At 50.3% G+C, this 26,401-nt stretch overlaps 1 protein-coding gene across 4 annotated transcripts in view; it reads right to left on the bottom strand.

Moving 5' to 3' along the window:
• The window catches only part of SCIMP (SLP adaptor and CSK interacting membrane protein), a 42,779-nt gene that overhangs the window by 10,146 nt on the left and 6,232 nt on the right, over positions 1-26,401 (bottom strand). For 2 of the 4 annotated variants that reach the window (XM_070061267.1, XM_070061268.1), the window contains exons 2-4: positions 6,474-6,597; positions 4,157-4,220; positions 1,881-1,954 (exon numbers count right to left, since the gene is read on the bottom strand). In XM_070061267.1, the coding sequence (XP_069917368.1) occupies positions 1,881-1,954; positions 4,157-4,220; positions 6,474-6,585 (250 nt within the window). In that variant the 5' untranslated portion in view covers positions 6,586-6,597. Of the gene's footprint in view, positions 1-1,880; positions 1,955-4,156; positions 4,221-6,473; positions 6,598-20,177; positions 20,444-26,401 lie in introns of those variants that run through there. The other 2 variants (XM_070061266.1, XM_002719008.5) reach the window with 2 other exon arrangements.

The following is a 26,401-nucleotide window of genomic DNA, read 5'->3' as shown; positions in this document are numbered from 1 at the left end:
CTGCACCGAAACCGTGAAGCAAAAGCTTAGAAAAGAAACAGACCAGAGCCGGTAGCCAGATGAGCGCTGTTGTGACTACAGCTCCTAACTCTCTCACAAGGAAGCAGTACAAACCATTTCCTTTTCTGGCACATCCCTCCTGATGACTTATGCTGTTTTCCAGCACTTTCCATAGTTGCTTATGTGCAAATCTATCTGCTAAGAAAGAAGGACCAGAGGTGGCTTCAGGAAGCGGGATTAGTACAGAAAAGACCTAGAGCAAAAGGAGAGACACAGAACAGCTCAGCTGCACCTTGGATGTGTGTGGAAACTGCCTGTGCCACAATCTCAAAATGACTGCCTTGTCATTTCCTGTTGAACTGTGCAGTTAGGATGAGTTCATGGTCAGACTCCAGCAATCACTGGCTCTGTGACCACGGATGGGTCATCTGACTTCTCCGTACCTCAGTGTGTTCCTCTGACAATGGGCAGTGCACCTGCTCTGTAGCGTCATGGGGAGGATTACTGAGACAGTGCTTGTAGAGTGCCTAGCATGGTACCCGACACGGTGTGTGCTCCGTAAGTGTTGGCCAATAGGGTTGTTTATCCATTCAATCAGAACGTCTTCACTAAGTATCTAGGAAGCTCCAGGCACTGTCCTGGTGGGTAGACAGCCGTGAATAAGACAATAAAGCTTCCTGTTTTCCTGGAGATTATATGGAAGATATAGAATTATATATATAATATATATTATTATAAGATATATATTAGATATATATATATTATTAGACATATATGGAAGATATATAACTTCCTGGAGATTATAGTGGAAGAGATAGGTCCTAGACAAATAGGCAATAACTAAATAAGGCAGTTTTGGAGAACTGCCACAAATTTTACAACAGAAAGTAGCAGGACTATTTTAGATAGGTCAAGGAGGGCCTCTGGGGGTGGTGACTTTTGAGCAAAACCCCAAAGGATGGGGCAAAGCCAGCTAGTGAAGAGCTGAAGTCAGGGGACCCAGGCAGACTTTGCTGACAGAAAGTGTGTGAGACCCAGTGACAACCCCAAGTTCCTTATCACTCATGTTTCTAGCTGGGATTTGACCATGAATTTGCATATTCATATCAGGATACTGGGAGCTTTGGTATTTTTCCCTCCACACTTACTATTTATGTATTTGAGAGTCAAAGAGAAAGAGTGTGTGCGTGTAACGGAGCTCCCACCACTGGTTCATTCCCTAAATGCCCGCAATGGCTGGGATGAAGCTGGGACCTGGAAACCCAATCCAGGTCTCCCAATTACGTGAGCCATCACTGATGCCTCCCAGGATCCTCAGGGAGCTGGGGTTTGGGGCTTGAGCTGGGTGTGGAATCCGGGTACTTGGATGTGGGATGTGGGCATCTTAACTGCTAGGCCAAATACCAGTGCTTTGCTGGCCCTTGTTAACTTAGGTATTCCTTTTAAACTTATGTATTCCTGTGTCTGCAAATCCTAGTGCTGTGGACTGAATGTGTCCTCACTAAATTCATGTGTTTAGCCATAACCCCCAATGTGGCTGTATTTAATCATAAGGTGGGGCCCTGAGTTAGCAAGATTAATGTCCTTGTCAGAAGAGACCTCGGGAGCTGGCTCTCCCGCTCTCTTCCCCAGCTCGACTGCACCGAGGAAGGGCCACGGGAGGACACAGCAAGAAGGCAGCATTCTGCAAGCCCAGAGGAGAACGTTCACCGGAAACTGAACTGCCTGGCACCTGACCTCAGTCTTACAACAGCCAGACCTGGGAGAAAGATTTCTGTTTATAGTCTACCATAATTTTGTTATGTCAGTCTAAGCTAAGAGACCCAGATAAATTCATTATCCTACCCTGAATGAAGCTCTTATCAGCAAAATATACTTACAGGAGTCTCCAAGAGAAGGCAAACCCCTGGGCGGCAGAGGGGGTAATTCAGTTGGTGACTGATTAAAAACATTCCTGGGAACAAAGAAAGCGAGGAATCAGTGTTTGGTCTGGCCCATGCCTACTGTCAGAGGATTGAAAGGAAGATGTCAGGGAAAGTGAACGGGTTGCACATTCAGATTTTGGCCCATACAGATTGGAAGCATTCCCTTGCCTTCCTGGGCCCCGCTTTCGCTTCACAACTGCACCAAAAGGAACGGTTTGCTTCGGGTCAAGGAATGGCTGAAGTGTGGTAGCTTAGAGCCGGGAGCACGCCTTCCTGTGTTCACCTGAGCTGGCTCAGCACAGGGAGGAAGACACCTGTTTTGATTTGTAAAACAGGGCCGGTGCCTTGGCTCAATAGGCTAATCCTCCGCCTTGAGGCGCCGGCACACTGGGTTCTAGCCCTGGTCGGGGCGGATTCTGTCCCGGTTGCCCCCCTTCCAGGCCAGCTCTCTGCTGTGACCCGGGAGTGCAGTGGAGGATGGCCCAAGTGCTTGGGCCCTGCACCCGCATGGGTGACCAGGAGAAGCACCTGGCTCCTGGCTTCGGATCAGCATGGTGCGCCGGCCGCAGCGGCCATTGGAGGGTGAACCAACGGCAAAAGGAAGACCTTTCTCTCTGTCTCTCTCTCTCACACTATCCACTCTGCCTGTCAAACAAAACAAAACAAAAAACAGATGAACTCCTAACGCTGCGTGTGCACTCCCCCTGAGACAGTGGTCCCACTACAGGGTTTATGCCCCACTTAGATGCTTGCCTGTGTTCACCACAAGACACGCAGTAGAATGTTAATATCAGCACAATTCATAACAGCCCCAAACTGGACGCCCCTTGTGTTGTCTGGGTTCTCCAGAGAAACAGAAACATGTAAAATTAGCCATCACATTACCCAAATGCCCAGCAGTTAGCAGCACTGTAGTGGTGGGAATGAATAATCGACAGCTGCCACAAGGCATCTCATAAAAATGACATTGAGCAAGAGAAGACAAATGCCAAATAATAGACACTGTATAATTTCGTTTATGAAAGCATTGAAACAAGAAAAGATAAACTTGATGCTGGTACAGATGGTGGTTCCCTTGGGGTGTGATGGCTGAGAGGCAGAATAAGGTGCTCATCTGAGGTGTTGGTGACACCGTTTCTTGGTCTGGGTGCTAGCTACCGGGGTCTGTTGGGTGTGCGGAGATCCATGGGGATGTGTGCTTACCACGTGTGCTTTCCTGTGCTCATGTTGTACTTCAGCAGGGAATCTCAACAGCATTAGCCTCATCCAGGTGGCATTTAGGTCATCTAGCCACCTGGCACATTTATCTTACTCCTCGAGAGGATCAGAATTGGTGGGGGAAGGGTTTTATTGGCTGGGCCCCAGTAAAAAGCCATTTTAGAAAATTATAGATCATGCTTTCAAGAGTGCATGTGTTCTTAAAAAAGGATGGCTCTCGCCTGGCTCCTGGGAGGTCTCCTGTGAGCTCTTGGGATAGTCCTCCTGATATAGAACTGGGGCCCTGGGCCAGGCTGGATCAGCTGACCCCTGCAGGGATTGGAGAGTGAGTAGTAAAGGCCAGTCTTGTGGGTGCTCCGTGCCGCCATGGCTGTCCCTCAATAAGCCCTGGACACCAAGGCTCGGATGAGTGACCCTGGTCTGCAGTGCTCACACATCACTGCCCTCGGAGACTCCCGGAAGCTTGCAACCGGCTTCTCCTTGAATCATCCTGTGTGCCTTTGCCTTTGCTGATTTTAATCTGCATCCTCTTGTTGTATTTAAACCTAACTGTGAGCTTTTCTGGGTCCCCTGAGTCCTTCTAGGGGATCACCGAGCCCAAGTGTGGCCTTGGGGAGCTCCGACATGGCTAGCAATCGTAACACCCCGATACAGCACGCAGTACCAAGGCAAAGAAATGGCCTATTTTTTGTCCAGCAAAACAGCATTTGGAGGACTGTAGTTTTAATCCATCTTTAAAAAAAAAAAAAAAAGGGACAGACTGGGTGGTGGGCCAGGACACAGAGCCTAACCTGGGACCTCTGGGACCTCTGTCTAAGTAGATAAGGGCCGCTGTGTAGAGCAGTGGTGCCCTGTACCCCCAACACCCCGAGACCCAGCATTTCTCCAGCTCCACAAGAAGAGTGGGCGTTGCAGTCGCACCAGTGCAGTACAGGAGGGCGAGGGTGGAAGTAAACAAGGGGTTCTCAGAATTAAGGAGGCAGAGGGATTCCCCCCTCCACACACACACTTACTCATATGTCTTTTCTTCATCTCTTCGGTTTTGTTTCAAGGGCCTGACAACTTCCCATTTCTTGCCTATGTGGAGGGAAACACACATTCATTTAGGAAGAATTAGCGCAACATGTGATTTGAGAATTAAGTCCTTAGAAACCAGGCAGGTCCAGGACATTTGAAAGAATTGCCGGGAGAAAACAGACTTGACACACAGAGCTAGTAAGTGACAGAGCTAGAATCTGAGCACCCAACCCCAGGGAGGGCAGCAACCACCTGGACACCATGTTTATCTCCTCAGTATTAAGTTGGTGTTAATTATAACCTACTTATTATTAGGATTGGTTCAAGTTAAAGAGGGTAGGCCAGTTTTTGTCCAGGGTCACACTTGTGACCATATCTGAGAATGAAAAGTCTTCCGAAGGCAAATGGACAGAGGACTTTAGGAGCATAGAATGTACTTTTTAAAATGATTTTTTAATTTACTTTTTTTTTGACAGGCAGAGTGGACAGTGAAAGAGAGAGAGACAGAGAGAAAGGTCTTCCTTTCCATTGGTTCACCCCCCAAATGGCTGCTACAGCCAGCGAGCTGCACCGATCTGAAGCCAGGAGTCAGATGCTTCCTCCTGGTCTCCCATGCAGGTGCAGGGCCCAAGCACTTGGGCCATCCTCCACTGCATTCCCGGGCCACAGCAGAGAGCTGGACTGGAAGAGGAGCAATCGGGATAGAATCCCAACTGAGACTAGAACCCTGGGGTGCCGGCACCACAGGCGGAGGATTAGCCAAGTGAGCCATGGAGCAGACCTTTTTTATTTACTTGACAGGCAGAAAAAAAGAGACACAGAGCTCCCATCTGCTGGTTCAGCCCCACCCTCACCCCCTAAAATTCCTGCAATAGCTGGGCCTGGGCCAAAGCTCAGAGGCAGGAACTCATTCCAGATCTCCCATGTGAGTGGCAGGTACCCAATTTCTTGAGCCATCACTGCTGACTCCCAGGATCTGCACTGATGGGAAGCTAAAGTTAGAAGTGGGAGTTGGGGGCTGGCGCTGCGGCTCACTAGGCTAATCCTCCACCTAGCGGTGCCGGCACACCGGGTTCTAGTCCCGGTCGGGGTGCCGGATTCTGTCCCGGTTGCCCCTCTTCCAGGCCAGCTCTCTGCTGTGGCCCGGGAGTGCAGTGGAGGATGGCCCAAGTGCTTGGGCCCTGCACCCGCATGGGAGACCAGGAGAAGCACCTGGCTCCTGCCATCGGATCAGCGCGATGCGCCAGCCTCAGCGGCCATTGGAGGGTGAACCAACAGCAGAAAAGGAAGACCTTTCTGTCTGTCTCTCTCTCTCACTGTCCATTCTGCCTGTCAAAAAAATAAAAATAAAATAAAATAAAAGAGATTGAGGAGAATGACAAAAAAAAGGTCTACTTCCTGTGCAGCCTTGGTTGAGGCAGGTTCTGAGCTGTGCCCAGCTGCAGTGGGAGGACAGTGCTTGATCACTGACGGATGCCTGCCCCAGGGGTGCCCAGGGACAGGTGCGGTACCCCTCAGTGCATTTAGTACAACCCCCACCCCCACCCCTGCGTACTCCCGGCTTAGGCCATTACGCAGGGTTGGGGAACTTTTCTATTGACTTTGAAGTCCTACCTGCAGCTGCCTTGGCAGGGCCAGACCAAATGATTATGTGGGTCTTATACGGCCCACAGGCCAGATATCTCTGCTCCCCCCCCCCCACCCCACTCCCCAGTAAATCTCCAAACAACACACTACGGAATCAAGGATTCCATGTTTCTGGAGATGAACAGCAAAGTGGAAAAACCACTTGTAAATAATCTGGAGTTAGTGCTACTTCCCCATTTATGATATCATTCACAACCAGAGGATGCCAAAAAAGCATGTGTTCAAGGTGGGGATCACACAGAATATCATCCAATGGAGAAGGTGGCCAAACACTGTGGCCCTTGGTTGAGCACGTGTTTCACTCCTCAAGACAATTCCAGGTGTTCCGTAGCCCCATGTTCTCTTTCAAGCCCCAGAGACAGGATGCTGTGATCAGCAGTCAGCACAGGAAGAGAAAGCCCTGGAGCCTACCGTGCCCTGAGGCAGACCCCGAGGACTGGAAGGCGACTCGGAGGTCAGCCGCCCTCCTTCCCTTTACTGTGCAAATAGGAGGAAACACTGAGGACCAGGGACCTAAGTCCGTGGCAGGACTAGGATTCAAACCCAGAATGTGTGATGCTTAATCCAAAGTTTAGCTCATACAGGCCCAGAACTAATCTGCCTGTCCTAAAGGGGCTCTAATGCCCTCAGCCCTCCCACCACCTGCCCAGGCGAGATGGCCATTACCTTGTCTAAGTTGACACCTGTAGATACAGTACATGATGAGGCCCAGGCTCACAGAGACAATGATCATGGCCACAGCCAAGATGATCCAGAAATTGTCCCTCCACCAACTCATTGCAGTGGGATCCTGGGGAGAATGGAGATGGAGGAAAGAGGTGTGAATCAAAGGCGTATGGGCTGGGGTGGGGGCGGGGAGCAGTGTCTGCGGTGCTGTGTAGAGAAGCAGACATCTGCTTAGGAATCAGGCAGGCGTGGTTCAAGTCAAACCCTAGCCATTAGCAGGCCACTCAGGCAAGTCACTTAACCTTCCCAGAGTGTCTTCCTCTGTAATGTGGGAATGATACCATTTGCCATTTTACAGGGCTTGGTGAAGATTAACCTAGCTTTGAGGTACTCTTGAAGTGCTCGGTGTAGTCACCACTCTTTCTTGTACATAAAACACGAAGCAGAGGGAGAAGTGCCATTCAAGGCCATAATTCATGGTTTTTATGTTGTGTGGGCACTAAGCAGGCTTAGTGCAAAACAGGGCAAAGACAACTCTGAGAGCTTTTTTTTTTTCAAGGTAGGAGTTAGGAAACTACTCTGGTGGGTCTCTCTGAATGCGGCATGGCCAGAAAGGCAGAGCCAAAGGTGCAGAGCAAGCTGAAGAAAGTAACAGGAGTTTGGGGGCTGAAGGCTGGTCGATTAGAGAAGGGGAGAGTCTTGGGGGAGGTCAGCAGCAGAGGGAGAGGCCAAGGAGAGAGCACCGCACCGAGTCAGACTGTGATGGGAGAGGCTCCGTAGCGGAGAATGAGTGGTGTGTGTGTAGGAGGGTTATGTGTGATATTCAATATTAATTATTAATTGATATTCTGTATTGTAACTTTCTGGCAACCTCATGCTTTCTATAAAAACTGTGCAACACACCAGAGCTGCTGTGAGCAGATCCTGTGTCAGGGAATGACGTGTGTACAGAGCTTTTCTGAGCCACGGGGACACATGGGCAGGTGGAGAGGACACCAGCTGCTGGGCTCCCGGTGACAGTGGGGAGTGGCTGCAGGATGCAGGAAAGCCCCCATGAGCTCAGGGGGGCCTGGAAAAGAGGCTGGGCTCATTTTTTTTTCAGATTTATTTTATTTATTTGAAAGGCAGGATGACAGAGAGGAAAGGAGGGAGGGAGGGAGGGAGGGAGGGATAGAGAGAGAGAGAGAGAGAGAGAGATATCTTCCATTGGCTGGTTCATTCCCCAAATGCCAGAAATGACAATGACAGGAGATGAGCCAGGCCAAAGCCAGGAGCCAGGAACTCCATCTGGGTCCTCCATGTAGGTAGAAGGAGCCCAAGTACTTGGGCCCTCTGTTGCTTTCCCAGGCACATTTGCAGGGAGCTGGATCAGAAGCAGAGCAGCTAGGATTCCGTGAACCAGAACTCTGATATAGGGTGCTGGCATTGCAAGCAGCAGCTCAACCCACTGGACCACAACACAGGCCCTGAGGCTGGGCTCCCTTCATCCATGGAAGGGGTATTGTGCTGGTTCATTTGGATATTAAAGTCAAAATGTCCATTTAGGGATCTTTGGGAGGTGTCCTGGCATCCTGGCTTCGGAGAGGCAACCACCTGTGTCCCATTCAAGCCCGCGGGAGCTCACTGGTGCATATTCACACAGTGCCATTTCAGAGTATTTGAATAATGTCAACAATGTAAAAGGTGGCAGAGAAACAGGGCAGAATTAGGCTGCTTCTAAAGCCATTCTTACTACACAGATCTTCTGACTTGGTTGGAAATGTAAAAATGTGATTGTATTACTGGCATAGTGTCTGTGGACTTGGATTTTCAGTTTAAAATTTTGCTTCTTAAGCTTTGACTTGATTAATATAATGTTCTTTGGTCACTAATAAGTTATAAATGGCAAAACCAATCGTGTATAACTTGTACCCTCTGTATACTTCATTCTTCAGCTTATTTTTTTGGTTTTGTATGATACTTCTATGATTTATCCATAATGATAAATGAACTAGAGATTTAGTCTTTTTTTAAAAAAAGATTTTATTTATTTATTTGAGAGGTAGAGTTATAGACAGACAGAGAAGAGACAAAGAGAGAGGTCTTCCATCCGCTGGCTCACTCCCCAGATGGCTGCAGTGGCCAGAGCTGGGCCAATCCGAAGACAGGAGCCAGGAGATTTTTCCAGGTCTTCCACGTGGGTGCATTGGCCCAAGCACTTGAGCAATCTTCCACTGCTTTCCCAGGTCATAGCAGAAAGCTGGATTGGTAGAGGAGCAGCTGGGACATGAACTGGTGCCCATATGGGATGCTGGCGCTGCAGGTAGAGACTTAGCCTACTATGCCACAGCACTGGCTCCTATTCTTTTTTTTTTTTAAGATTTATTTTATGTATTTGAATGGCAGAGAGAAGGAGGGAGTAGCAGCAGCAGCAGCAGCAGTATTAGTAGTAATAGTAGTAGAGAGAGAGATCTTCTGTCTACTGGTTTACTCCTCAAATGGGCACAACAGCTGGGGCTGGGCTAGACTGAAGCCAAGAGCCTGGAACTTCATCCAGGTCTCCCATGTGGGTGACAAGGGCTCAAGCCCTTGGACCATCTTCCGTTGCTTTCCCAGGAGCATTAGCATGGAGCTGGATCAGAAATGAAGCAACCAAGCCTTGAATCAGTGCTCCTATGGGCTGCCAGTGTTGCAGAAAGTGACTTAGCCTGCTGTGCCATAACACCAGCTCCTAGAGATTTATTCTTTTTTTTTTTTTTTTTTTTTAAGATTTATTTGTTTGAGAGGCAGAGGCAGAGAGAGAGAGGATGGAAGCATCTGCTGGTTTACTCCCCAAATGGCCACAATGGCCAGAGCTGCACCAATCCAAGGCCAGGAGCCAAGAGCCTCCTCCAGGTCTCCCATGTGCGTGCAGGGGCCCAAGGACCTGGGCCATCTTCCACTGCTTTCCCAGGCCACAGCAGAGAGCCAGGACAGAAATAAAGCAGTCAGGACTCGAACTGGCACCCACATGGGATGCCAGCACTGCAGGCGGCAGCCCCAAGAGATTTATTCTTAAGGGAGCTGTCAGCTACCCAGAGTAGCTCACCCCCTAGGCATGCACACACCAAGATTTGTTGCAGATAATCTTTTCAGTATGTACAAAAGAGAGTAATAGAGGAAGAAGTATCAGGGGAAAGGAAGAAAAATGAAGACTGAAAACTTAGGGGGCCTGTACAATTTGTTTTGCAGGGCCTAGTGAGGTCAAAAAGACACTGGACATAAGAAGGGGCCACATGTCAGAACCTTTGTTTAGAAAACATAAATTGGACTCTCACCTCCTTTAGTTCAGGGGAACCAGATAGAAATGTAGATAAGTGGATAGATAGACAGACAGACAGACAGATGTAGTGTTGTAGTTTGGATATGGTTTGGGTGTCCTCCAAGGGTCCACTGTGATTGGAGACTTGGTCCCCATGGTGGCAGTATTGGGAGCAGAGAGGCCTAGTACTGGGAGAGGCATGGCCTAGGGGGAGATTTTAGGTCTTGCTGTGGGTGCTGCCCTCGAGAGGACTCAAGGTAGCTGTCCTGGGACCCCTCCCCTCACTAGAAGATTGTTAGAAAAACTTGAGCTCGGCTCCACTCAATTTCTGTCTGACTTCCTGTTAAAGAGCCAAGAGGGGCCGGCGCCGCGGCTCAGTAGGCTAATCCTCTGCCTTGCGGCGCCGGCACACCGGGTTCTAGTCCCTGTCGGGGCGCCGGATTCTGTCCCGGTTGCCCCTCTTCCAGGCCAGCTCTCTGCTGTGGCCAGGGAGTGCAGTGGAGCATGGCCCAGGTGCTTGGGCCCTGCACCCCATGGGAGACCAGGATAAATACCTGGCTCCTGCCATTGGATTGGCGCGGTGTGCCGGCTGCAGCACACCGGCCGTGGCGGCCATTGGAGGGTGAACCAACGGCAAAGGAAGACCTCTCTGTCTCTCTCTCTCACTGTCCACTCTGCCTGTCAAAAAAATAAATAAATAAAGAGCCAAGAGGGTCCTCACTGGAGCTGTGCGGGTGTTGGCACCACGCCCTTAAGCCTCTAAAACTGTGAACGAAGTAAATCTCTTCTATTCATAAGTAGCCTGCTACGGGCATTTCATTATAGTAATGAAAAAGCTAATAGGGGGGGCTGGTGCTGTGGCGCAGGTTAATCCTCTGCCTGTGGTGCCGACATCCTATATGGGCGCCACTTCTAGTCCCTGCTGCTTCTCTTCCGATCCAGCTCTCTGCTTATGGCTTGGGAAAGCAGTAGAAGATGGCCCAAGTCCTTGGCCCCTGCACCCACGTGGGAGACCCAGAAGAAGCTCCTGGCTCCTGGCTTCGGATCGGCTCAGCTCCGGCCGTTGTGTCCATTTAGGGAGTGAATCAGTAAATGGAAGACCTTTCTCTCTGTCTCTCCCCCTCATTGTCTATAACTCTACCTCTGAAAGAAAGAAAGAAAGAAAGAAAGAAAGAAAGAAAGAAAGAAAGAAAGGAAGGAAGGAAGAAAAGGCTAATATTGATGGATGGATCCAGATAGGCAGGTAGGTAGGTAGATAGAGAGAAAGAAGACAGAGGGCTGGCGCCGTGGCTCAATAGGCTAATCCTCCGCCTGCGGTGCCGGGGCGCCGGATTCTGTCCCGGTTGCCCCTCTTCCAGGCCAGCTCTCTGCTGTGGTCCGGGAGTGCAGTGAAAGATGGCCCAAGTGCTTTGGCCCTGCACCCCATGGGAGACCAGGAGAAGCACCTGGCTCCTGGCTTCGGATCAGCGCGGTGTGCCGGCCGCGGCGGCCATTGGAGGGTGAACCAATGGCAAAAGGAAGACCTTTCTCTCTGTCTCTCTCTCTCACTGTCCACTCTGCCTATTAAAAAAAAAAAAAAAAGATAGAGGGAGAGAAAGGGAAGGATGGAGGGAAGGAAGGAATAGATGATAGAAAATAGAATTTTCTTCCCTTCACTTTCTCAGTTCTTTTATCTCTTATTCAAATATTTGACTCCTGATTCTTTGACTGTCTTGCCTCTCATATTTTATAGCTCTTTGTCTTTTTGTCTTATTCTTGAAGAAGTTCTCCAAAAAGCAACACAGACCTACACTTTGGAGCTATAGAAGTAAATACCAGGACACCAGAGTTAAAAGCTGTTATATACAAGGAACATGACTGGGTGGAGGAAGATTGGGCAGGAAGACAGGAGGCTGTCATGTCTTCCCATAAATCCTCTATATTGCTTGATTTTTTAGCTAAATGCATTTACTTTGAGGAAATCAAAAGAAGACTGAATCAACTGTGCGGGATAGCTTCAACGAAAACCGTGAGTCTGGTTTCAAGGCCAAAGGAATTTCATTCTTGTCAAGTTTCTTGAGAAAGAAAGAGGCAATGGAGGGTGGCATGGTGGTGCCGCAGTTCAGTCGTCTTTTGGGATGCCCACATTCCATATGAGAATTCAGAGTTCAAGTGCTGCCTCTGCTTCTGATCCTGTTTCCTGCTAACGTGCATTCTGGGAGGCAGCAGGTGGTAGCTCAAGGACTTGGGCCTCTGCCACCCACATGAGAGACCCGCATAGAATTCCTGGTTCCTGGATTCAGCCTGACCCAATCCCGGCTGTTGCAGGCATTTGGGAAGTGAACCAGAGGATGGGAAATCTCTCTCTCTCTCTCTCTCTCTTTCTCTCGGTCACTCTGTCTTTCAAATATAAATAAACAGGCTGGCGTTGCGGCTCACTAGGCTAATCCTCCGCCTAGCGGCGCCGGCACAGCGGGTTCTAGTCCCGGTCGGGGCACCAGATTCTCTCCCGGTTGCCCCTCTTCCAGGCCAGCTCTCTGCTGTGGCCAGGGAGTGCAGTGGAGGATGGCCCAAGTGCTTGGGCCCTGCACCCCATGGGAGACCAGGATAAGTACCTGGCTCCTGCCATCGGATCAGCGCGGTGCACCGGCCACAGCGGCCATTGGAGGGTGAACCAACGGCAAAAGGAAGACCTTTCTCTCTGTCTCTCTCTCTCTCACTATCCACTCTGCCTGTCAATAAATGAATAAATAAATAAATATATATATAAAAAAATAAGCAGGTAAATATGTTTTAAAAGAGAAAGAGGAAATGGAATGATGTTGCCAAAAGTAAAACTATAGGCTTAATGGGTAAAGCTGCCGCCTGAGACACTGGCATCTCATGTGGGTGCTGGTTCATATCTCAGTTGTTCCACTTACGATCCATCTCCCTGCTAATGCCCTGGGAAAAGCAGCGGAAGATGGCCCAGATGTTTGGGCCTCTGCCACCCACGTGTGAAACCTGGGAGAAGCTCCCAGGTTTGTCTTGGCCCAGCGCTGGCCATTGAGGCCATCTGGGGAGTGAACCACAAAATGGAAGATCTCTATCTCTGTCTGTCTGTCTGTCTGTCTCCCTCTCTGTAGCTCTGACTTTCTAAATAAATAAATCTTTAAAAAAGAAATAACTCCTCAGAATAATCTCTTTTTTTAAAAGTTTTGTTCTGACTAATGCAATGGGTTTTATTTGCCATCAGATGTTTCAAGCATACGCAGTGCGCTGAGCAGTTTTCCAAGTGCTTTCCTGACTCTCACCTCATTTCATCCTGTCTGCCACTGTGTTCTCCTGCCAGTGAGCTGAGACTGAGAGCAGCCTGCCCAAGCCCCCCTGGGAAGGAAGGAGGGCGAGAATGCTTTCCCTCTGAGTCAGGCAGGAAAAGTCAAATGGGGCTCAAGATATTTTGCTTTGGAAGGAGCATCATTCGACAGTGATTTGGTAGTGTTACAGGTCATAGGAAATCCCCCAAAAGGAATGATCAGGGTCTAGTCCCCCACATACTATGACCAGAGAAGCAGTGCTGTGGTCAGCCCCTTCTCCATAGGCTGCTAAGAGATGGCCTTTGCAACAGAGCAGAGAAGAGCTTGTCTTTTGGGGAGAGAAGAGCTGAGAGAGGGGTCCCAGGAGAATCACATCGTGTTCCCAGCTGGATGTCTTCTAGGCCACTGGGCTAGTTTCAGGGGGGACAGCAGGGAGTTCTGCCAGAGAGCAGAGCACAGCAGCTGCGAGGTGACGAGGTCGAAGCTGGAGTCTACTCTTACCATCAGGCATGGAGTTGGGGTGCAGGACTACCGAGAGCTGCCGAAGCGTGGACACGGGAGTGCTTATATGACAGGACGCTGAGAATTAGCCCAAAGATATGGATGTGTCTCTCAGGGACTGACTTCAAGAGGCCGAGGAAACAGGAGGGTTCTCAGGGCAGGACTCTGAGGTCTACAGGAGGGCCCTGGGAGGCCAGAGTCAGGGCCCAAGATCAGTCTAGGCCGGGAGAGTGATGTGGGAGCAGAGCTGTTCCAGCCCCAGAGCACAGGTCAAATGCCAGGCCTTGGGCACAGGGGAGACTTGCACCCGCAGGTGCAGGTGTCGGGGTCCCAGCTGCTAGGAGAGCCGGCAGGGCCTGTTCCTGTTGTTTTGGGGGAACATTTGGTGGACACTACGAGTGGAAGAAGGAAGAGCAAGGTGCATTCTCGAGACATCCTCTAGTTATTAGTTACCAGGTCCCTTGTGTGTGCCAGGCCCTGGGTCAGGACCTTGAGGATATCGGAAGTCCCCACCCCCGCCTGCATGTGGAATCCCCCGAGGAGCTTTAGAAACCGCAGATGTGTGCGCCGCAGCAGAGATTCTGATTTGACTGGCTTGGACTGGGGTCTGGCCGTGTTTGTTTTTTTTTTAAGTTTTCTGGATGATTCTAATAGGAGGTCAAGGTTGAGAACCACGGATATACATGTTAACATTTCATCCTGCTAATAACCTTCCAGGCAAGGGGCTCTTCCAGCGGCCGTTCCTCAGTATCGTTGGGGGATTGGTTCCAGAACCCCCCATGGGTACCAAAACCAGCAGGTGCTCTAGTCTCTTCTATAAAATGATCTGGGTTGAATATAACCTATGTACATCCTCCCATATATCTTAAAAGTGATCTCTGGATGGCTTATAATACCTCATACAATTAAATGCTGCATAAATAGTTGTTATGCTGTATTGTTCAAAAAATAACAACAAGAAACAAGAGTATATATTCAGTACAGACACTTTTTTTTTTTTTTTTTTGCAAATATTTTCATCCACAGTTGGTTAAATCCGTAGATGCAGAACCCGTGAGTATGGAGAACTGACTGTGCTTCCATTTTACAGACGAGGAAATAGAGCTCAGAGACATTAAGAAATTTGCCAGAGGGGTGAGTGTTTGGCACAGCAGTTAAGGCGCTGCTTGGGACACCTACGTCCCATATCAGAGTGCCTGGGTTCAAGTCTGGGCTCTGCTCCTAACTGCAAGTTTCCTGCTAATGCACACCTTGGGGAGCATGGTGACAGCTTAAGTGGTTGAGTCCCTGGCCACCCAAATGGGAGGACCAAGTTGAGATTCTGGCTCCCAGCTTTGGCATGACTGCTGTGGGCATCTGGGGAGTGAACAAGCAGATAGCTCTTTCTCTCTTTGCCTTTCAAATAAATAAATAATTGAAAAAAAATAAATTTACCAAAGGCTACACAACTAATTAACCAAAATGAAGTTCCAGCTAAGTTCAGCTGACCCTAAACTTTGTTTACCCTGATTACCTTGTCACACTGACACCATGTTGGTGTATTCTTTTTGTTCATAACAGAACTGAAAGCAGAACCATTGTTTGAGAACTTCCAATATTGGCAAGACCTCAGTCTTTTGCTGTGACTTGTTCCATTCAATGAGAACCTCAATATGAAAATGGACTTTAGAAAACTGGCATGCGTTATGTGCTGACTTACCACGAGTTCTGACTACTCTGCATGCTTCAGCTCTGTAAAGTAGGTAATAATTATTACTATACCATTTATCACTTTTCTTATTTATCTTCATCTTATTTGAAAGGCAGATGGGCGCCAATTCGTGTCCCAGCTGCTCCACTTCTGATCCAGTCCTCTGCTTGTGGCCTGGGAAAGCAGTGGAGGATGGCCCAAGTGCTTGGAACCCTGTACCAACATGGGAGACCTGGAAGAAGCTCCTGGTTCCTGGCTTCAGCTTGGCCCAGCTCTGGCTATTGTGGTTATCTGGGGAGTAAACCAGTGGATTGAAGACCTTTCTGTCTCTGTCTCTCCCTCTCTCTGTCTGTAACTTTTGCCTCTCAAATACATAAATAAAATCATAAAAAAAAGGGGGGAGACAAAGACAGGTAGAGAGTGAGAGAGTAAGAGAGAGAGAGAGCGAGCAAGGAGATTGATCTTTGATCTGCTGGTTCATTCCCCAAATGCCTGCAACAGCCAGGGCTGGGTCAGGCCAAAGCCAAGGGTCAGAACTCAATCCAGGTCTCCTAAATAGGTGTGAGGGACCCAAGTACTTGAGCCATTACCTGCTGCTTCCCAGGGTGCACATTAGCAGGAAGCTGGATCGGAAGCAGAGCAGCTGAGACTCAATCCCAAGCAATGCTGTGGGATGTGGGCATTCCAAGTGGCTACTTAACTGCTGTGCCACAAACCTGCCCCCACTATCCCATCTTATAGATGAGAAACCATAGATTTAGAAGAGTTCAATAACTTGCCCAAGGTTGCAGAGCTAGGAAGTAGAGAAACCAGAAGTTAAATCAAGGTCTGTCTGGCTTAACTTTTGACCACTAAGCCAGAGCCTTTCACACATCACATTCCGGTTGCCTGGGAAGCGCATGAAAAAGTACTTGAAGACAAGGTCCTAAGTCCCCACTCCACTCCCAACTCTGATCTGGAGGTCTGATGTGGGCATCGGGCATCAGCATTTTAAATAAGCAGCCCTAGCTGTTTTCAGGCCTTCGCGAGGAGCACTGCACTTAGCCAATCTGCAGAGCCCGAGTGGGGGCAAATGAGGAAACTGGAGGCTTCCCCCATAGAACATTCATAGGTGGCAGCAGGATCTGGATAGAGTGAGAGTCACTGAAGAAGATTCCTTGAACACAGATGCCATCCCTGTCTGCTGATCACAGTGCCTGAAATCCCAACACCCGGTCCTGCCTCTCCATGGCAGGGCTCATCCCCCTCTTCTTGAAATCACGGGCAGCAAAGGATTCCTCTCCCCTTGTTCAACATCAAGCTTCCCATGGCTGCCTAACATACAGCCCATAATACTTTCTACTTACCTACTGCATAGTAACTTGCAGCCTCATAATTGTTGCTTTAAAAAAACAAAATCCGCTGAGCTGTCTTTCTAGGGTCCCTGATAAAACTGGACTGAACTGGCTGCTGCCAACCTTATAACTGGAGCTTGCAGAGAGGGTCACCTTATCGTTTATTATCATGTTAAATACACAGGTCCGATGACATTTCAGCAGCTCTCTTTGGACATAGGCTGTACACAAGACACGATTTGTCAAGGCGCATGCCCAGAGGACTCCCACGCTTTCCTCTGCACCTATGATGTCCTCTCACTTCCGTTCTCCCAGTTCCACCCCAAGTACCCTAACTCTGTAAATTCCCAAACCTGGAGATTGATTTAGGCCTCTGCATCATTTAAACTCACTGGCTGGGTGTGTAGCCATGGAGGAAGAGAAACATTTCGTAGCTTCCTGTTTTCCCTCCCTGGGGCATGACCAGGAGCAGGGACATCTGTAAACCCTTGTCCTACGTCCTGGGAGGACGCTAAGAGCTGAATGTGACAGGGCTGCAGGAATGAAGTCCCTGCAGGGCCAAGACCCAGGAGGTCCACACCTCCTGTTCACCTCCCTGCCTGCAAGTGCTCCCCACTGAGGAGCTCGGCACCCCCAGGTTCTCCCTCCTCTCTCTCCTCGGCCGTCTGCCCTCGGAAAAGGCTCTGAATCTCTTGTGTTCAGAGAAGGCCAGAGGGAGAGATGGAGTCCTGAGGAATCCTTGCATCGGTTGGGAGGAAAGAAGAAGAAGAACTGGCAGAGGAGGGCAAGGAGGAACAGCTAGAGGAGGAGGAGGAGGAGGAAGTGGAGGAGGAGGAGGAGGAGGAGGTCAGGAATGGGAGAGGGGTTTTCCACTGGCACGGGGAGCCTGAATTCCGGGACAGGAGACTGAGCAAGGGCTGGCTGGCTGCAGTATGAGAGGCTTGTATGCGTTCCAGCTCTGCTGGGGCCAGGAGAGAGGACAAGCATGAAACACAGGGAAGGAAGAGAGAGGTAGAGCAAGATGCGAAGAAGAGCGGAGGAGACACCTGCCTGGGGCCCTAGGGAAGAGTGAGCTCTCCAAAGAGGGCACGGATGGAGACGTGAGAGAGGTGCAGAATGGGAGCAGCGAGGACTGGGGTTGTGGGGACAGGAAGCTCACATCCCAGAGCTTCTGTTGTCTCCCGGGCAGGAGGCAGAGCCCAAGGCCTGGGGGCTGGCTGGAGTGGGCAGGCAGGAGGCAGACAGGCTTGAGGGCCGTGGTCCAGCAATGACAAAGCCCTCTCCCACCTTCCAGCACCCCTCCCTGCCCTGCCCCACGTTCCCAGGGCGCTTCCTTCCTTCCTCCTGCACTGCCCACTGCGTCAAGAGTGCTCCTCAGCCACAGGAAGGGGCACTTCTAACCCTGCCGTGTAGGGTGGCCGACATGTGTTCCCCCACACTGAGCCTGTGACAGTGACGGCTGTCCCTGGAGGCTTGTTCTGTCTGCTCGTAGCTGGCTTCCCAGGAGAGCAGGCTCTTACCTGTCTCTTCACCACTCTGTCTCTAGTCCTTGAACGTCACCTGGGACACTGTGATGTCCCCCGAGACCCCCGTCTGTGAATATGTGGGTGACTGAGTGATGCCCGGGGTCCTTTTCCGTGTTACAGATGGCCTTCCCCTGTAATGATGAATCTGAAACTCCAGCAATCTGAAGTCCAAAGCCAGTTTCCTTGGACACAGGACCTTAGGCAAGCTCCTTGCCCTCCATGAGGCCACTAGGGTCAAAAGGCTGGCTGGGAAGCAGAGGCCGTGCAAGTGTGGGGGTGGTGGGGATCCAGCTTCCCCCTGGCTTCTGCACATTCCTCTAGCTGACTGAGACATTGCCCAGGAACACCGGTGAGCCTGTTGCAATTCTGAGTGATTTACAGGGAACGGATTGAGCAAGTCCTTCCACAGGGAGGAGTGGATGGGTGGGGGAATGGCTAAAAGTCCTCATGGTCTCACCCCAACTTACTTCTCCAAAGGGCATTTCTGGGGAGTCACCGACGGATACCACATTGTCCCTCGCCAGGAGTTCCTGAGACTGTGGGTTCATGCAGCATTTCCCTATTTTATTTTTACCCAACATCCTCAGTAGGAAATGAAAGTTTACAAGGTGAAAGGTGCACATCTGTTCGTGTACACAAGTGAAGCACTGAAGGGCACTGGGCTGGACATCAGGGTGTGGGGCTCTTGTCACGAGCTTTGCTGGTCACTAGCTTTCCTAATTCGTATTTTCATTTTATTTGGAAGGCAGAAAGAGACAGAGACAGTAACATAGGCTGTAACAGTAGCATAGACAGTAACAGGCTGAAGCTAGGAGCTTGGAACTCAATCCAGGTCTCCCAAGTAGGTAGCAGAGGCCCAAGTGCTTGAATTGTCACCTTGCGCCTCCCAGGGTGTGAATTAGCAGAAAGCTGGGTCAGAAACAGAGTAGCTGAGCCTCACGCTAGGCACTGTGATATGGGATACAAACACCGTAAGCAGCAACGTAACCATACCATGCCCGCTCCTGGGTGCTAGCATTAGGTGGGCATGGGATTTTGGCTTAATTTTTAAGAAACTGTTAGGGACACCAACACCACATGTCAGAGTGCCTGGGCTTGGGGGAAGGCTCCACTCCCAATTCCAGCTTCCTGCTAAGGAGCACCCTGGGAAACCACAGGTGATGGCTCAAGAACTTGGGTCCCTGCCACCCACATGGGAGACCCAGATGGCGTTTTCAACTCCTGGCTTTGGCCTAACCCAGCCCCAGTTCTTGCAAACAGTTTGGAGAGTGGACCACCAGATGTGAGATCTCGGTCAATCAGTCTGTCTCTCTCTGTCTCTGTGCTTCTCAAATAAATAAAATAATCCAAAGCAATAACTTTTTAAAAATAAAAAAAGTTCCCCAGTCTCATGTTCTTCAGGCCCAGCAATGCCTGCTTCTGATGCAGTGGGGCAGGACAGGGAGTGGCTCAGGGACAGTGACTGGAAGTGGAGATGGCAAAGCTGAACCCAGGTCTCCTCTTGAGCCAACTTTCCCAAGGGCAAAGGCAAATGGCCCAGCACTCCCTGTCATCTCCCTGAAGCCCAGCACTCCCTGACCCAAGGCCTCTGAAAGGCAGGATGCCTTCTAAATCCCTGCATGCCATAGATGCAATGGCGACGATATCAAGGCCTGAGGGGTCCCGGTTCTTCATCTCTGAGCTGCAGTTCACACCATCGGTGCCTCCACCCTCAGCCTGACATCTAGCACAGTGCCGTGAGGGTCCCAAGTCCGAGCTCACCGTCAGTACCCAAAGAACGACACTGACACTGTGCTCCTGCCATGCCTCACTCCCAGTCCTCGTCTCCTTGACTTTCTCACGGCTCCCGACACAGATACCAAGAAGCAGTGCCCCAGAGAGGGGATGTGATGCCTCGGCTCACCCAGCCAGCGACTGGAAAAGCAGCAACCTTTAGGCTCAGTGTTTCTCTGACCCCACCCAGCAGTTGTACCAAGGCCCCAGGCCACAGCCCCCGGCCTGGCATCCAGGCAATCACTCCCATGGACATGCCCTGATACCAACAGGTGCCTGCGGTGGGGGAAAGTGGGAAATGGCCCGGGAGAGCCAAGGCGCTTACCGGAACGGGGAGGCTGTCCAGATGTGAGCGACTGTAGAGACGACCGTGGCCTGAGTGTGGCGGCTCGGCTGCAGCTGATAAGAGGTGTTCCTCACCCGCACCAGTGAGCCCAGCCTGACCACACTTCCCCTTTCTGGTCCACCCACAGGGGACGCAGGCGTCACCAGCTGGCAGTCATTCCCCTTTCCAGGGAAGCTGCCCACCCCAGACCAGAATGCTCCCACTGCTCTGAGTGCTGCCACCAGGCCCATCAGAGGTCTGTGATGGTGTGGGAGGGGCCTTTTTCACTGTGTGGGTGTGCATCTGCTCTGAGCATGCCCAGACCGGCAGCCTGGACCCCAAGGAGACTCACAGGGCCCTGACTGCCACTCAGAGACAGACATGGGTAAGAACCCAGCTCCCAAATGACAAACACACCGTCCACAATGAGCAAACCCCCAGGGAACCCCAGGACTACTCTCAGAGGAGCAAGACAAAGGTTTCATCTTTCTTTCTTTCTTTTTTTGACAGGCAGAGTTAGTGAGAGAGAGAGACAGAGAGAAAGGTCTTCCTTCCGTTGGTTCACACCCCAAATGGCCGCCACGGCTGGTGCATTGTGCCAATCCGAAGCCAGGAGCCAGGTGCTTCCTCCTGGTCTCCCATGCGGGTGCAGGGCCCAAGCACTTGGGCCATCCTCCACTGCCTTCCCGGGCCACAGCAGAGAGCTAGACTGGAAGAGGGGCAGCCAGGACAGAATCCGGCACCCTGACCGGGACTAGAACCCAGGGTGCCGGCGCCACAGGCGGAGGATTAGCCAAGTGAGCCACAGCACCAGCCGGTTTCCTCTTTCTAAGGTTGTGTGGGTAGGCTGCATGCAGGCTGTTTCAGCCGAGTCGGATCGCTCTGTGTAAACTTATGAGACAGAATTCCCAGCCAGGCTCACAGCCCATGAAAATGGGGCCTGGGGTGGGGAGACCAAGAAATGAATCATTGTGTCGAATGCGCTGTTTCTGAGATGGACCCTCACTTCCATAAAAACAGCCCCAGCTGGTGTGCTTTGTGCCCACTGGGAGTGAAGGGATTGTTACCGCTGTGGTAATGATGGGGACGGGGACAGTCTAGTGGGTCTGCAGCACCTGGTCACACCGGGTCTGCAGTGTTTGCTCCTTTCCATGATGTAAGCACTCCCAAAATGGTCAGCAGGGTGTCCGTGGACTTGGACGTGGGAGAAGATTATCATGACCGATTGGCTCTCTTGGGCCTTTCCGGGCCAGCTCCAGCATGCCACTGCCTTGCTGTGTCCCATCTGTGAGCACTTGGTCATGACGCTGGCCTGGAACCTGTGTCTGACACTCCTTCCCTCGCCTCTCTGTCACTCCCCTGTTTTACAAGCGAGAGCACTGAAGCTCAGGAAGTTTGCATCACTGAATCAGGTTTACATAGCCAGGGAGGGGACTTTGAACCCAGGTCTGTAAATTCACAAAGCCTGTGCCCTTTCTTAGTAGGCCCAAAGTTTAACTGCTCAAAAAACTTTCCCAAAAAGCAATTTTAAAATCGTCTTCTGGGGGCCGGCGCCGCAGCTCACTAGGCTAATCCTCCGCCTTGCGGCGCTGGCACACCGGGTTCTAGTCCTGGTCGGGGCACCAGATTCTCTCCTGGTTGCCCCTCTTCCAGGCCAGCTCTCTGCTATGGCCAGGGAGTGCAGTGGAGGATGGCCCAAGTACTTGGGCCCTGCACCCCATGGGAGACCAGGAGAAGCACCTGGCTCCTGCTATTGGATCAGCGTGGTGCACCGGCCGTGGCGGCCATTGGAGGGTGAACCAACGGCAAAGGAAGACCTTTCTCTCTCTCTCACTGTCCACTCTGCCTGTCAAAAAAAAAAAAAAAATGGTCTTCTGGGACAAGCATCTGGCACTGTAGGTAAGTTGCTTGCATCCCATATCACAGTGCCTGGGTTTGAGTCCTGGCTTTGCTCTTGATTCCAGTTCCTGGCTACTGCACACCCTGGGAGAGAGCAGCAAAGGCGCCATTCGATGGGTCCCTGCCACTCGAGTGGAAGATCCGGATTAAGTTCTCAGCTCCTGGTTTCAGTCTGACCCCACCCTGCCCATTGTGGGCATTTGGGGAGCAAACCAGCCACTGAGAGCTCTCTCTGTCTCTACCTCTCAGATAAAATAAGTAAACAAAATTATCTTCTGAGAAGTGAATAAATGCTTCTGCAGAAGCCAGAATCCAGGAACTTAGTCCAGGTCTCCCTGGGGTGACAGGAACCCAACCACTTGAGCCACCACTGCTGCCTCTCAGGGTGTGCGCTAGCAGGAAGCTGGGATCAGGCAGAGCTGGGACGTGAACCCAGGCACTCTGATACGGGCTACAGGTGTCCCAAGCATCTTCACCATTGTACCAAATGTCTGTGCTCCTTTTAGAACTCTGAATATATCATCTCCCTCATAGCCTGCAGAGTTTCTGCTGAGAAATCTGCTGATAGTCTGAAGGAGGTTCTCTTGTATGTGGTGAATCTTTTCCCTGATCTCAAAATTCTGTCTTTAATTTTTGACAGTCGGACTATACCTCAGGGAAGTCCTTTTTGGGTTGTACCTGTCTGGAAACTTTGGAGCTGTATGTATTTAGAGATCCATATCACACCCAAGATTTGAGAACTTTTCAGCCATTCTTTTTTTTCTTTTTTTTTTTTTTTTTTTTTTATTTATTTATTTGCGAGAGAGCAAGCTAGCCCATCCTCTGGTGCACTTCTCAAATGACCTCAGTGACACTGAGCTGGGCCGGGCCAAAGCAGAGAGCCAGAAACACAATCCAAATTGCCCTCACTGGTGGCAGAAACTCAACTTCTTGAGCCACCAATGCTGCTACCTAGGATCTGCCTTAGCAGGAAGCTGGAATCAGGAGCCGGAGCCAGGAATTGAACCTGGGCCCTCTGGTGTGGAACACAGGCATCTTAAGTGGGTCTCAACAGCCAGACTAAATGCCTGCCCTCGTCATTATTTTCTTAAATAAACTGTCTTACTCTTTCTCTCGCTTCTTCCAGAACTTCGTTATTATTATTTCTTGATAGAGTCATTAAATTCTATAACCTTTTTTCATGCCTTTTCTTGCTTTTTGTCCTCTGACTGCATAATTTCAAATGACCTGCTTTTGAGTTCACAGATTCTTTCTTCTGCTTTTGAAGCTCAGTATTGCATTTTTTATTTCATTCATGATCTCTTCAGCTCCAGAATGTAAAAAAGTAATTTCTATCTCTGTGGAACATCTCATTTTGTTCATGTATTTTTTTCATGATTTTTTTTTTTTTTGGTTGTTGTTGAGTTGAGTTGTCTGTGTTCTCACGCAACTTGTTGAGCTGCCTTAAAACAATTATTTTAAACTATTTGTCAGGAAATTAGTAGATACCCATTTCTTTGGAGATACTGGAAATTATGTTTTTTTTTTTAAACAGATTTATTTATTTATCTGAAGGTCAGAGAGAGAGAGAGAGAGGTCTTCCATCTGCTGGTTCACTCCCCAATTGGCTGCAATGGTCAGAGCTGCACCACTGTGAAGCCAGGAGCCAGGAGCTTCCTCCAGGTCTCCCACATGGATGCAGGGGCCCAAGGACTTGAGCCATCTTCCACTGCTTTCGCAGGCCATAGCAGAGAGCTGGATCAGAAGTGGAGCAGCTGGCACTCAAACTGGCGCCCATATGGGATGCCGGCACTGCAGGTGGTGGCTTTACCCGCTACTCCACAGCGCTGGCCCCGGAATTATGTTTCTTTGATGATGTGTCACACTTCCTTGATTACTCATGTGCCTTGTGGTCTTTACTGTCTTCATTTCTGAAGAAGCAGTCACCTCCTCCAGCCTTTACTCACTGACATTGGGGAAAAAGCACGTCACCTGTCGACCAGCATGAGGTTCTCAAGTTCTCTTAGACCCTTCCTATAGATTTACCTGCTCCCTCCCTCTTATTCTAGCTTGTTAGGGGAGATTCTTAATGTTGTATTGTTGTGTGTCTTTTTTTTTTTTTTTTTTTTTTTTACAGGCAGAGCGGACAGTTAGAGAGAGAAAGAGAGAAAGGTCTTCCTTTGCCATTGGTTCACCCTCCAATGGCCGCCGCGGCCGGTGCACCGCACTGATCTGAAGCCAGGAGCCAGGTGCTTCTCCTGGTCTCCCGTGGGGTGCAGGGCCCAAGCACTTGGGCCATCCTCCACTGCACTCCCTGGCCATAGCAAAGAGCTGGACTGGAAGAGGGGCAACCAGGACAGAATCCAGCACCCCCACTGGAACTAGAACTCGGGGTGCCGGCGCCGCAGGTGGAGGATTAGCCTAGTGAGCCGCGGTGCCGGCCAATGTTGTATGTCTTTATCGATCTTGTAAAGCTAGACTAGATACTGAGAGGTGCCCTGATGCTTAGGTTTGTGTGCTTCCTCCCGATCCTGCAGATTCAAGCCATCTGACTGTGCCGGAGCCGTCTGCAAAGGGTCACACTTGCCATCAGAGGGCGCACACAGGGAGCCACCTGTGGGAGTGGGGAGATAAGACATGCAGTGCATTGTGGGTGCCCCCAGGCCAGCAGGGGAGTCTGTAGGTGCAGCACCCCTAGTGACTCGTCAGCTGCCTGCTGATGAGGTTCATGAAGCAGTTAGTGGGCTATGGACCTTTGAGCCCTGGCAGCTGTGAGTCTTTGCCAGTCTTCCTTGCCCCTGGCTTCTCCCAGTCACCCTGCTAGACTCATACCCTCAGTGTTCTGGGTGCGGTGAGAAGGAGGTTAGCCAGCGCTGTATAGTAAGGGAAGTCGAATGCTCGCAGTACTCTTACTGCCCACCTTGGGGGAATTGTGGTCTGAGAAAGTCTCACATGGCACTGAGCTGTGCCACTTGAGGCCAGCGGTGATGTGAGTAAAGTGAAACTCTTCTTTTTACTCTCTTCTGCATCTATTTTCAGATTTTTAAACATTCTAATGGTGGAACTTCTGGACTCCCACAGGGGTGCTCTGGGCCATGGGTGGTTGTCAAAACCAGGGCACTGTGGGGGAGACAGTTGAGAACTGTTCCGCCATACTGGTGTCTTCCTTCTCCCTCTCCTCTCTTCTCTTAGTATGTGCTCTCCCCAGCTGGTAAAATCTTGGAGGATAGGACCCCTTCTCAACTACTCTCCCCAACCACGATACTCAACACAGCCCTGAACGTGAAAGAAAATGCCTGGTAGATTCTTGCTGACCTGAAAAAGAAGCATGAAGTAGTATTCCTTAAATAAAATAAAATAATTAAAAAAAAAAAAAAAAAAAAAAAGCTGAGTCTTCCAGAGAGAGAAGTGAGTTACAGGCACAAAGGAAGGCAACTTCATTCTCCCCGGCTTGAGGGCCCGCCTTTCCAGGCTCTGTGCTAGACAGCGTAAGGATCAAAGAAAAGAACCACCCAGTGCCTGCCCTCAAGGAAGTCCCTCAAGGTATAGAAGGAAGATAAAGAGATAATAGAATACAAGTGAGGCTCAACTCCTTCACTTATGCTAAGTCCTACGCTCACAGGAAAGAAAGGCAGATACTGTTTCTTTTTGCATTTAAAAAATATTTATTTTTATTTATTTGAAAGTCAGAGTTAGAGAGAGGGAGAGACAGAGGGAGATCTCCCACTGGCTGGTTCACTCCAAACAGCTGTAATGGCCTGGTGGGACTAGGCCATGTCAAGCCAGGAGCCAGGAGCCAGGAGCCAGGAGATTCTTCCAGGTCTCCCACATGGGTGCCGGGGCACAAGCACTTGGGCCATCCTCTGCTGCTTTCCCAGGAGCATTAGCTGGGACCTGGATCAGAAGTAGAGCATCCGGAACTTGAACTGGTGCCCATATGGGATGCCAGTGTTGTGGGCGGCTGCTTTCACCCACTATACCACAATGCCGGCCTCTCTTGTTTTTTAAAAAAGATTTATTTGTTTGAAAGTCAGTTACAGAGAGAGGGGGAGAGTCAGGGAGAGAGAGAGAGAAAGAGAGAGAGAGAGAGAGAGATCTTCCATCTGTTGGTTCACTCCCCACATGGCTCCAGATGGCTGCAATGGCCAGAGCTGGGCTAGGCCAAAGCCAGGAGCGTCTTCTGCATCTCCCACATAGGTGTGGCATCTTCTGCTGCTTTCCCAGGCCACAGCAGAGAGCTGAGTTGGAAGTGGAGCAGTTAGGACATGAACTGGCACTCAAATACCCGCAAAGCCACAACACTGCCCCCCACCCCCAGATACTATTTGTTAACCACACTGATGAAT

This window comes from Oryctolagus cuniculus, chromosome 17 (assembly GCF_964237555.1).
Source record: "Oryctolagus cuniculus chromosome 17, mOryCun1.1, whole genome shotgun sequence".
NCBI classification, from domain to species: domain Eukaryota; kingdom Metazoa; phylum Chordata; class Mammalia; order Lagomorpha; family Leporidae; genus Oryctolagus; species Oryctolagus cuniculus.
The sequence above is the reverse complement of the archived record's forward strand: the minus strand, read 5'-3'. Positions and strand labels throughout refer to the sequence as shown.